The sequence below is a fragment of the Thalassophryne amazonica genome, chromosome 3 (assembly GCF_902500255.1).
Source record: "Thalassophryne amazonica chromosome 3, fThaAma1.1, whole genome shotgun sequence".
NCBI lineage: Eukaryota > Metazoa > Chordata > Actinopteri > Batrachoidiformes > Batrachoididae > Thalassophryne > Thalassophryne amazonica.
In genome coordinates this window covers 23,599,652-23,612,168 of record NC_047105.1, presented here as the reverse complement: position 1 = coordinate 23,612,168, position 12,517 = coordinate 23,599,652, and the positions used below count along the sequence as shown (strand labels likewise).

At 39.9% G+C, this 12,517-nt stretch overlaps 1 protein-coding gene across 1 annotated transcript in view; it reads right to left on the bottom strand.

Annotated features, from left to right (window-relative positions):
- Positions 1 to 12,517, bottom strand: part of LOC117506417 (dedicator of cytokinesis protein 3-like) — a 544,822-nt gene that overhangs the window by 69,390 nt on the left and 462,915 nt on the right. Inside the window, exons 17-19 of the mRNA XM_034165920.1 lie at positions 2,883 to 3,045; positions 2,109 to 2,215; positions 1,745 to 1,916 (exon numbers count right to left, since the gene is read on the bottom strand). Of these exons, the coding sequence (XP_034021811.1) occupies positions 1,745 to 1,916; positions 2,109 to 2,215; positions 2,883 to 3,045 (442 nt within the window). The remainder of the gene's footprint in view (positions 1 to 1,744; positions 1,917 to 2,108; positions 2,216 to 2,882; positions 3,046 to 12,517) is intronic.

Sequence of the window (12,517 nt, the reverse complement as noted above, 5' to 3'; positions counted from 1 at the left end):
GCATTGTTTTGGGGATGCACAAGTAAATTTTGTTGTGCTGTTCTACTGTGCAATGACAATAAAGGTGATTCTCATTCTGAGTTTTAACTGAATATTTTTACGTAATTATTGTATGGCCTTGCCTTACAATATAAAGCGCCTTGGGGCAACTGTTTGTTGTGATTTGGCGCTATATAAATAAAATTGATTGATTGATTGATTGAATATCAGTGCTTTTGCACCAAAATTCCCTGAACTGTTTATATTTTGGCTCCACTAATTAAAAAAAATTTAAAAGATTAAAAGAAGAGTTATTTAAATTACTGGCTTATAAGGTTTATTAATTTATAAAGCAAAAGTTCCAAACATTGTTCAGACCCCTTCCATCAATCTCTGTTCCACTCTTCCATATAGCTGTGACTGATGAAACATCAGGGAGAAGGGGCTGGATTCACATTCTCGCCAAATACATCCTCTAACGTTCAGAACTCCTTCAGACTTGTCCTGGGTGTCTCGGCTTCCCTCAATCGTCTCCTTTCTGTACGATCAGTTATTGAAGATGTCTTGCTCTCAGCATATCTTTCCATTTCTTTACAACTGATTTAACTAAAATCCAGAAGAAACAAAGACTGAAAGTAAATTCTGGACCCTTTTGCTTCTGACTCACCAAAGAAGGACTCCAAAGAAAGTGCTGAATTTGACTGTTTTTTACTAGGGACAAGGACAAGATCACCATGTATATTGAGTCTGAGTTAAGACCAAGTATTGAGTGTCAGTGAATTCCAAGACTTTGAAATTTTGGGGTAACTGACACAAAGTCATAACCAAGTGTTTGGAGGAGGCGAGACCAAGTTGACACACATACTTAAAAGACCAGCCCAGTCTCACATGTTTATTTGTGTGTATGTATGTATGTGTGTGTGTGTGTGTGATACTGTCACAAAATGCATCACATTTTCGTGACAGTGAAGTTTCAGTCACTACTTTTAACTATAACCACCCCCCTGCCTCTCGTCACCCCAAATTTCATGATACCATCATGAAATAATTGATTAAACTAATAGATTAGTTCTAATTAGAATTAATAGATCAAATAATTTTTCTTGATGCATCATGAACTTGGCGTGAGATGGAGTTGTAAAAAACACAAGTCTGTTTTTCTGCTTTCAACACCACAAATTTAATCAGACTTAACATCACCCAGGTTAATATCCAAAAGTGAAATGTCTGTAGGGGAGGTGGGATCAGCAGCTCAGTTGGTGTCAACCTGAACACTGAGGCCAAAACATACAAAAAAAAAAAAAAAAAAAAAAACAATCGAAAATTTGATGTGGCTCCAGACATTTCTATGATTAATACATGCCAGAACTTACATTCTACACTATGCTTGTTTTTAAAATTCATGCTTTAAATTAAGTTTCTGTGATTGACTCAACCAAATTTAAAGAGAGAGCAGATTGCTCTCCCTTTAAATTTGGTCATTCTTGATGCTCAGTGTGACTTAAGAGAGCATTGCATTATGGGATCTCCTGTCAAATATAAGTGCCAGTCAGCACAATGTGAATTAATCGAGAAATTTTGATATTATAATTTTGCAATTCATTATGTTTCCTTTCAACTCTAATATGCTGTGACAGACAGTGAAAATGAACTTTGCAGAAGTCCAAATGTCGACCTCATGTGAAGCTTCTTGAACGCAAACACAACAACTTAGATCTGGACGGCGGCAGGAAACAGAGGAAGCAGTGTGTCGGCAGCTTGGTACCGTTCTGTGTGAGTTTGGTGGAGGAGAGCTGTGTGGAGATGAAAAACGTCTCCTTAGCACTGCGCTGGAAGACGAGGCTGGACGGGATGTTGGGACAGCTGTTAAAGTCGTCCTTACAGCACGGCAGACCCAGGTACAGGGCGTGGTTACTGAAAGTCGTGTTCTCGTCACACTGAGCCAAAAATGAGCCAATAAAAAGAAGAGAAAAACAATGGAAAACTGTAAATTGTTGGGCTGCACCAGGAAACTTGGCTCGTATCTTCTCTGAACACCTTCAGCATCATAGTGCTACTGGAAAATAATCAAATATCAAAAGCAGGACAACAAGAAAACTCAACATGAACACATGGAAACATGATCCCACCTTGTAAATGTAGAGTTCGTGACTCTCGTCAGACAGAGTGGTTCCATCCTCCCGCATAAGAGGAGTGAAGGAAAAACCAAAAAGCTTCTTCTCTCCTTTATCCTTTGCTGTACATCGTCAGAGAGACAAACGGGAAATCAGTGATGTGCTCTTCACAGCAGGACAACGCTCAAAGAAATAACCTGACTCTCAGTTCATTTAAATATGACTTTAAACCAATCTCAAGTCTCAACAGGCATTCATCATTAAACACCAACATTACACCATGCAACGGGCACTTCCAGGAGCTTGCATGGAGAAAGGATCTCATCCTACAATTACTGTGTTTTCCAGAGTTTAAGTCACTTTTTTATTTACTAGTCTGGAAGGTTCTGCGACTTCAGTAAGATTTATATCCCCAAAAACCAGCCATTCATTATTTTAATAATGGTCCTGCCACAGACTGGCAGCCTGTCCAGCGTATGCCCCGCCCTCACCCATCAACCGTTGGGATAGGCTCCACCTCCCTCGTGACCTTAATTGGAATAAGTGGGTTAGGGTTAGGGTTAGAAGATGACTGAATTAACAAAAGAATTAACACCAAAAATAAAAATTACACGACAACAAACCACAAAAATTCCAAATTAAAGAGCTGATAATACAGAAAAAAGGTGCAACTTATACTCTGGAAAATACAGTAGTTGGGCAATAACATAAATTCTGCTATTTATTCCGATAATTCAACGAGCCCATCAGATCACTGCAGCACTTTTAGAATTTTATTACTGTACTCACTGGAGCAGTGTCTGAACTCAAAGCGGAGGTGGGATCCTCTGAACCGGTCTATGGGAATGGGCAGTTTAATCACTTCACTCCATCGAGGGCTGTTGTTGTGATAGAGCACGAAGGAGTGGTGATCCGGCATGTTTGGCTCACCGGAACCCAGGCTGATGCAGTCCTGCATGGACACAGACAGAGACCAGATTGGCAGCACGCCTGGCACTCTAGCAACTGCAAAACCCCTCAGGTAGCTTGAACAACACGTCTCCACATTAGTTTTGTGGCAGTAGATTATTTTTTTTACTTTGCTGCCTTTATCAAACTTGCAGGCAAAACAAACACAGACATTCATTCAATACAAATATACACAACCTAACCCTCCCATAAGAGGCTATAAACAAATAAACAAATAAAAACAAAAACAAAACCAATTACAACAACTGGGACCAAAAAAAAAAAAAATCAGACAAACCAAAAGGTCACTTTGTCATTAAATGTTATACAGCAATTCTTGGTTGTGCGGAGTCAAAGTAAATGCATGATATAGAATTGTACATTACATTTAAGGTGTTAGCATAATTTCAGTCCCCGAATGACTGAGGCCCATCTTCTTATGAATAGTGGTACTTTAAACTGTAAAATAGCAGTCATATTTTCCATGCTATGTATCTGCTCAATCTTCTGTATCCATTGAGCTTTTGTGGGTGCACATGGTTGCATCCAATTAACAGTAATCATTTTCTTCGCAATCATTAACAGAATATGTAACATGTAGCATTGGTCCTTAGAGAGCAAGTTCTCTGGTATCTTCTCCAGTAAGAAAATTAAAAGGTCCAAGGGGATATCAACTCTAAAGACAGTGTCCAATTCTTTTTTAATGTGTTTCCAAAATGTTTGTATCACTGGGCAGTCCCAGAATATGTGGGCATGGTCCCCAACCATGCCACAATTCCTCCAGCAAGTGTTGGGGGTATTACTTGAAAACTTTGACACCTTGAGAGGTGTTCTGAAGAATCTCAATTTCACTTTCCAGTCAAATTCTTTCCACATTTGGCTCCCAATCCCTTTATGACTTGCTAGACATATATTTTCCCAAGCTTCATCTTCTATAATTGCATTAAGTTTTAATTCCCACTCACTTTTAATATGTAAGGTATTGTCTGACGTGTCTTTCAAAAGATTCATATAGATATTTGACACTTCATGTTTTGATGATACATTGTGTTGAGAAATCTCTATAAAATACCTTTCAACCTCCATTGGATCTCTTTTTATACTATCCCAGTCTGTCTAGTGATGTAACTTCATATCTGCATGAATCTAAACAAGTCAGTTGTAGGCAGATCAAATTTTTCCTTTAGTTGTGAAAATGATCTTAGTGTGTTGTTTTCAAACAACTGGTCAATGCTAACCAGACCCTTTTCTGTCCATCTCCTAAATGCCAAGTCTGTCAATGATGGGAGAAAATCAAAGTTTCCCAAAATAGGCATTACCCTTGATAATGCCACAGAGCCTTTTATTTGTTTTTGTGTAGTGTTCCAAATCTTTAGCGTGTGTTTAACCCATATATTATCTATTTTTATCTTCTTCTGAGCCCTTTGGTCAAGAAAAGGAAGCACAGACAATGATACCCCTATCAAAGAATTCTGTTGGGCTGCCCAATAGTACATTTTAAAATTAGGTAATCCCAGCCCATCCCTTTTTTTGCTTGCCATCAGTATTTTTAAACGTATTCTTGGTCTTCTATTTTGCCAAATAAATTTTGAAATACGTTTTTCAAGACACTTAATTGTTGATTGTGGAACAGGAACCGGTAAAGATTGAAATAAAAAGAGGAGCCTAGGTAAAACATTCATTCTTACTGACTCTATTCTGCCAGACAGGGACAGGGGGAGCACATCCCATCTGCTTATATCTTGGTTGATCTCTTTAATTAGTTTATCATAATTACAATGGAATAGCTGTGATGGCTTCGGTGTCAGAATGACTCCTAAATATCTAAACCCATTTTTGGATTTCCTAAATGATACTATACTATCTAATTGTTGGGGCCATTCACCATTTATCATCATTGCTTCTGATTTGCTAGTGTTTATCTTATATCCAGATACTTCACTGTATTTTTGTAAACTATCTAAGAGTGCAGGGATTGAATCCATGGGCCGTTCTATAAATAACAATATGTCATCAGCAAATAGAGCTAATTTGTGTTGACTCCCTCCATCATCGGGGATGCCTAATATGAGAGGGTTTGATCTTATTAGTTCTGCCAGTGGCTCTATGCTTAAGGCAAATAAAGAAGGAGATAAGGAGTCTCCTTGGCAAGTGCCACGGCTCAGTGGGAAAAAGTCTTAGCAGTACCCATTTACTCTTACTCTAGATTTAGGGTTTTTGTAGAATAGGCAGATCCAGTTAATAAATGTGTCGTTGAAACCCATATGTCAGAGAGTCTTTTGTAAGAAAGACCAGCAGACCCCATCAAACGCTGTCTGTACGTCTAGGCTGAGAAGCATTGAAGGAGTGGTCCTTTTGGCTGCGATAAACTGTAGATTTAGGGCTCTCCTAACATTATCAACACCATGTCAGTTATTGATAAACCCAGTCTGATCAGGCTTTACCAGCTTATGTATGATTCTCTGAATTATTTTTGCTATTATTGAAGTAAGGATTTTAAAATCAACACACAAAAGGCTGATGGGGTGATATGATGCACATAGGGTCGGGTCTTTATTTTCTTTGTGTATAACACTTATAATTGCCTCTGACCAAGATGCAGGTGCTTGTCCTTCTTTTAATGCATAGTTATAAATCTTGCACAAGATTGGAGTCAGCTCACCTACAAAGGTTTTATAATATTCCCCTGTGAAACCGTCGGTTCCAGGAGATTTGTTATTTTTAAGTTGTGTAATAATATCTTTGATTTCTTCTTCTGTAATTGGCACTGACACCATATCAGCCTCTTCTGATGTAAGTTTAGCCAGGTTGATGGATCTAAAAAAAAAGACTCCATCTTCTCATTTCTTTGTGGGTCTGACTGTTCCTCATATAGTTTTCTATAGTGTGTGGCAAAGGCCTTTGTGATGTTTGTGGGTTGTGTTAGGATTTCACCCTTATCTGGGCATTTAATTTTGTGAACTGCCCTGCTACTTTGCGCTTTCCGCAGTTGGAATAGTAGTAGTCGGCTTGCTTTATTCCCCATTTCGTAGTATTTTCTATTTATAAATCTTAAAGCCCCTTCCGTTTTGTAAGTTAATAGGTCATTCAATTCTTTCCTTGTCTCTTTCAGTGCATGTAAAGTTTCTTCTTTGTTAGATTGTTGATGCTCTCTTTCTAATTGCTTTATTTTTTCTTCTAGCTTGTTCTGACCATTCAACCTCTGTTTTTTTAATCTAGAGGAAATTGCAATAATACAACCCCTCATCACAGCCTTAGCCCCCTCCCACAGAGTTACTGGAGAAATTGTGCCGTCCTCATTTGCCTTAAAATAATGTTTTAATTCCTGGCGGATTTCTTGTTTAATCATATCGTCATTTAATAATGATACATTGAGTCTCCAGTACTTAAATGATTTTATTGGCCCTAAATCCATCTTTAAGGTGACCGGCGCATGGTCTGATATGGTGATTGGCTCTATTTTGCACTCTTTAACCCTATACAGATCTGGTCCTGATATTAGTATCATGTCTAGCCTGGAATAGCTACCATGTACCTGTGACATAAAGGTGAAGTCCTTTTCTTTGGGATGTAAATGCCGCCATACATCCACTAGGCCAAGTTCACTTGTCATTGCCTGTAGTGTAGTTGACTTTCTAGATACAGTGCTGCCCCCTGCTGGCAACCTGTCTACATGTTGGCTCATAACAATTAAAATCTCCCCCTATTAACACCGCCCCTTCCATTATGTCGGCTAGTAAGCCAGCTATATCTTTAAAAAAAGACAGGGCTATCCTCATTTGGTGCATATAGATTGAGCAGAGTTATTTTTATGCCATTTATATCTCCCTTTACAATAATATATCTACCCTCTTTATCTCTGTTTCTGTATGATTGAAATATACTGATTTATTAAAGAGGATGGCCACCCCTCGCCTCCTCCCCCTTTCAAAAGACGAACTGAAAACTTGATCCACCCATTCCCTTTTAAGTTTAAGGTGCTCTTTCTCTGACAAATGGGTTTCCTGGAGCATGGCTATAGAACACTGTAATTTTTTTAAATGACTCAATATTTTTTTCCTTTTGATTGGATTGCCTAATCCCTTCACATTGTAAGTAATACAGTTCAAACTATTCATAACTATTCTAACTAAGCAAGGGCAAATTGCTTGCTTGCCTCTACTGGTGGTTGGCTCTCACTGCGGTATTGTATCACTTCCTGTTCCGGAGCACAGCGGTGTTTTTCTGTATCTGTTAGCTGTTTAATCTGCGCAGTTAGATTGATCTAGTTATCTAGATTACGATTTGTTTCCCAGTGTAATCTTTACGTGCCTTAACTAAAGCACTCCTTCTGCTGAATCACCTCTAAATTATTTACACATTATTCACTTTGCGTGTTTTTAGGAATCCGCTAGCTTAGCGTAGCTACTAGCTCTTAGCCGATTTAGCATGGCGGCTTCTCCTGTCTCTCCCGCACTTTTCTGCTCTGGGTGTGAAATGTTTAGTTATTCCTCGGCCTCCTTTAGCAGTAATGGTACTTGTAATAAGTGTAGCTTATTCGTAGCTTTGGAGGCCAGGCTGGGCGAATTGGAGACTCGGCTCCGCACCGTGGAAAATTCTACAGCTAGCCAGGCCCCTGTAGTCGGTGCGGACCAAGGTAGCTTAGCCGCCGTTAGTTCCCCCCTGGCAGATCCCGAGCAGCCGGGAAAGCAGGCTGACTGGGTGACTGTGAGGAGGAAGCGTAGCCCTAAACAGAAGCCCCGTGTACACCGCCAACCCGTTCACATCTCTAACCGTTTTTCCCCACTCGACGACACACCCGCCGAGGATCAAACTCTGGTTATTGGCGACTCTGTTTTGAGAAATGTGAAGTTAGCGACACCAGCAACCATAGTCAATTGTCTTCCGGGGGCCAGAGCAGGCGACATTGAAGGAAATTTGAAACTGCTGGTTAAGGCTAAGCGTAAATTTGGTAAGATTGTAATTCACGTCGGCAGTAATGACACCCGGTTACGCCAATCGGAGGTCACTAAAATTAACATTAAATCGGTGTGTAACTTTGCAAAAACAATGTCGGACTCTGTAGTTTTCTCTGGGCCCCTCCCCAATCAGACCGGGAGTGACATGTTTAGCCGCATGTTCTCCTTGAATTGCTGGCTGTCTGAGTGGTGTCCAAAAAATGAGGTGGGCTTCATAGATAATTGGCAAAGCTTCTGGGGAAAACCTGGTCTTGTTAGGAGAGACGGCATCCATCCCACTTTGGATGGAGCAGCTCTCATTTCTAGAAATCTGGCTAATTTTCTTAAATCCTCCAAACCGTGACTATCCAGGGTTGGGACCAGGAAGCAGAGTTGTAGTCTTACACACCTCTCTGCAGCTTCTCTCCCCCTGCCATCCCCTCATTACCCCATCCCCGTAGAGACGGTGCCTGCTCCCAGACTACCAATAACCAGCAAAAATCTATTTAAGCATAAAAATTCAAAAAGAAAAAATAATATAGCACCTTCAACTGCACCACAGACTAAAACAGTTAAATGTGGTCTATTAAACATTAGGTCTCTCTCTTCTAAGTCCCTGTTGGTAAATGATATAATAATTGATCAACATATTGATTTATTCTGCCTAACAGAAACCTGGTTACAGCAGGATGAATATGTTAGTTTAAATGAGTCAACACCCCCGAGTCACACTAACTGTCAGAATGCTCGTAGCACGGGCCGGGGCGGTGGATTAGCAGCAATCTTCCATTCCAGCTTATTAATTAATCAAAAACCCAGACAGAGCTTTAATTCATTTGAAAGCTTGTCTCTTAGTCTTGTCCATCCAAATTGGAAGTCCCAAAAACCAGTTTTATTTGTTATTATCTATCGTCCACCTGGTCGTTACTGTGAGTTTCTCTGTGAATTTTCAGACCTTTTGTCTGACTTAGTGCTTAGCTCAGATAAGATAATTATAGTGGGCGATTTTAACATCCACACAGATGCTGAGAATGACAGTCTTAACACTGCATTTAATCTATTATTAGACTCTATTGGCTTTGCTCAAAAAGTAAATGAGTCCACCCACCACTTTAATCATATCTTAGATCTTGTTCTGACTTATGGTATGGAAATAGAAGACTTAACAGTATTCCCTGAAAACTCCCTTCTGTCTGATCATTTTTTAATAACATTTACATTTACTCTGATGGACTACCCAGCAGTAGGGAATAAGTTTCATTACACTAGAAGTCTTTCAGAAAGCGCTGTAACTAGGTTTAAGGATATGATTCCTTCTTTATGTTCTCTAATGCCATATAACAACACAGTGCAGAGTAGCTACCTAAACTCTGTAAGGGAGATAGAGTATCTCGTCAATAGTTTTACATCCTCATTGAAGACAGCTTTGGATGCTGTAGCTCCTCTGAAAAAGAGAGCTTTAAATCAGAAGTGTCTGACTCCATGGTATAACTCTCAAACTCGTAGCTTAAAGCAGATAACCCGTAAGTTGGAGAGGAAATGGCGTCTCACTAATTTAGAAGATCTTCACTTAGCCTGGAAAAAGAGTCTGTTGCTCTATAAAAAAGCCCTCCGTAAAGCTAGGACATCTTTCTACTCATCACTAATTGAAGAAAATAAGAACAACCCCAGGTTTCTTTTCAGCACTGTAGCCAGGCTGACAAAGAGTCAGAGCTCTATTGAGCTGAGTATTCCATTAACTTTAACTAGTAATGAGTTCATGACTTTCTTTGCTAACAAAATTTTAACTATTAGAGAAAAAATTACTCATAACCATCCCAAAGACGTATCGTTATCTTTGGCTGCTTTCAGTGATGCCGGTATTTGGTTAGACTCTTTCTCTCCGATTGTTCTGTCTGAGTTATTTTCATTAGTTACTTCATCCAAACCATCATCATGTTTATTAGACCCCATTCCTACCAGGCTGCTCAAGGAAGCCCTACCATTATTTAATGCTTCGATCTTAAATATGATCAATCTATCTTTGTTAGTTGGCTATGTACCACAGGCTTTTAAGGTGGCAGTAATTAAACCATTACTTAAAAAGCCATCACTTGACCCAGCTATCTTAGCTAATTATAGGCCAATCTCCAACCTTCCTTTTCTCTCAAAAATTCTTGAAAGGGTAGTTGTAAAACAGCTAACTGATCATCTGCAGAGGAATGGTCTATTTGAAGAGTTTCAGTCAGGTTTTAGAATTCATCATAGTACAGAAACAGCATTAGTGAAGGTTACAAATGATCTTCTTATGGCCTCAGACAGTGGACTCATCTCTGTGCTTGTTCTGTTAGACCTCAGTGCTGCTTTTGATACTGTTGACCATAAAATTTTATTACAGAGATTAGAGCATGCCATAGGTATTAAAGGCACTGCGCTGCGGTGGTTTGAATCATATTTGTCTAATAGATTACAATTTGTTCATGTAAATGGGGAATCTTCTTCACAGACTAAAGTTAATTATGGAGTTCCACAAGGTTCTGTGCTAGGACCAATTTTATTCACTTTATATATGCTTCCCTTAGGCAGTATTATTAGACGGTATTGCTTAAATTTTCATTGTTACGCAGATGATACCCAGCTTTATCTATCCATGAAGCCAGACGACACACACCAATTAGCTAAACTGCAGGATTGTCTTACAGACATAAAGACATGGATGACCTCTAATTTCCTGCTTTTAAACTCAGATAAAACTGAAGTTATTGTACTTGGCCCCACAAATCTTAGAAACATGGTGTCTAACCAGATCCTTGCTGTGGATGGCATTACCCTGACCTCTAGTAATACTGTGAGAAATCTTGGAGTCATTTTTGATCAGGATATGTCATTCAAAGCGCATATTAAACAAATATGTAGGACTGCTTTTTTGCATTTACGCAATATCTCTAAAATCAGAAAGGTCTTGTCTCAGAGTGATGCTGAAAAACTAATTCATGCATTTATTTCCTCTAGGCTGGACTATTGTAATTCATTATTATCAGGTTGTCCTAAAAGTTCCCTAAAAAGCCTTCAGTTAATTCAAAATGCTGCAGCTAGAGTGCTGACGGGGACTAGAAGGAGAGAGCATATCTCACCCATATTGGCCTCTCTTCATTGGCTTCCTGTTAATTCTAGAATAGAATTTAAAATTCTTCTTCTTACTTATAAGGTTTTGAATAATCAGGTCCCATCTTATCTTAGGGACCTCGTAGTACCATATCACCCCAATAGAGCGCTTCGCTCTCAGACTGCAGGCTTACTTGTAGTTCCTAGGGTTTGTAAGAGTAGAATGGGAGGCAGAGCCTTCAGCTTTCAGGCTCCTCTCCTGTGGAACCAGCTCCCAATTCAGATCAGGGAGACAGACACCCTCTCTACTTTTAAGATTAGGCTTAAAACTTTCCTTTTTGCTAAAGCTTATAGTTAGGGCTGGATCAGGTGACCCTGAACCATCCCTTAGTTATGCTGCTATAGACGTAGACTGCTGGGGGGTTCCCATGATGCACTGTTTCTTTCTCTTTTTGCTCTGTATGCACCACTCTGCATTTAATCATTAGTGATCGATCTCTGCTCCCCTCCACAGCATGTCTTTTTCCTGGTTCTCTCCCTCAGCCCCAACCAGTCCCAGCAGAAGACTGCCCCTCCCTGAGCCTGGTTCTGCTGGAGGTTTCTTCCTGTTAAAAGGGAGTTTTTCCTTCCCACTGTAGCCAAGTGCTTGCTCACAGGGGGTCGTTTTGACCGTTGGGGTTTTACATCATTATTGTATGGCCTTGCCTTACAATATAAAGCGCCTTGGGGCAACTGTTTGTTGTGATTTGGCGCTATATAAAAAAAAAATTGAATTGAATTGAATTGAATTCCTATGCTGTTTCATATTACTCCTTGACATTTAACCCCATATAGTGACATTCTTGCATCAGTAACCCAACCATTAATCTTTCAAGGTGACAATAACAAATAAAACAAAATATAAAACATGTATAAACCTGAACACTGAACTTCCACATACCCAATATGTTTGCTATAAGCCTATAACTAAATAAGAAAACAAAGCCCTGTAAATTAAGCAAAGCATATCCGGGTGTATCTTGGGCAGAGGATGGTGACAGGTCCTCTGTGGGGTAAACACAAAGTGTCTTTGCTGCTGCCGTCCCGCTCTTGGATCGGTTGTTGCTCAATGCGAGTATACTCACAGTTCAGTTGAGTTCCGTCCCGTGGAAAAGAAACGGGAAGTAATGATAGTCCTAACGTTTGGCACATCCAGAAAAATACAGTCTCAACATTGATGACTTCCCAGCTTATTCGATATGGGCCTCTGGATCCACAGATGGAATCCCGCCCACGGCAACCTCCTCTGTCTCACCCACGACATGCCACCTGCTGAGACGTAGTTCCTCCTACACCCGCGCTCTTTCGTCGACCTTTGGATAAATGTTATACTCGGCCAATTTTGGGAAGGCATCCTTCAGCGTAGGGTATGTATGATCCCCCGTTTCAGTGGTCAGTTTGAGTTGTGCTGGATAA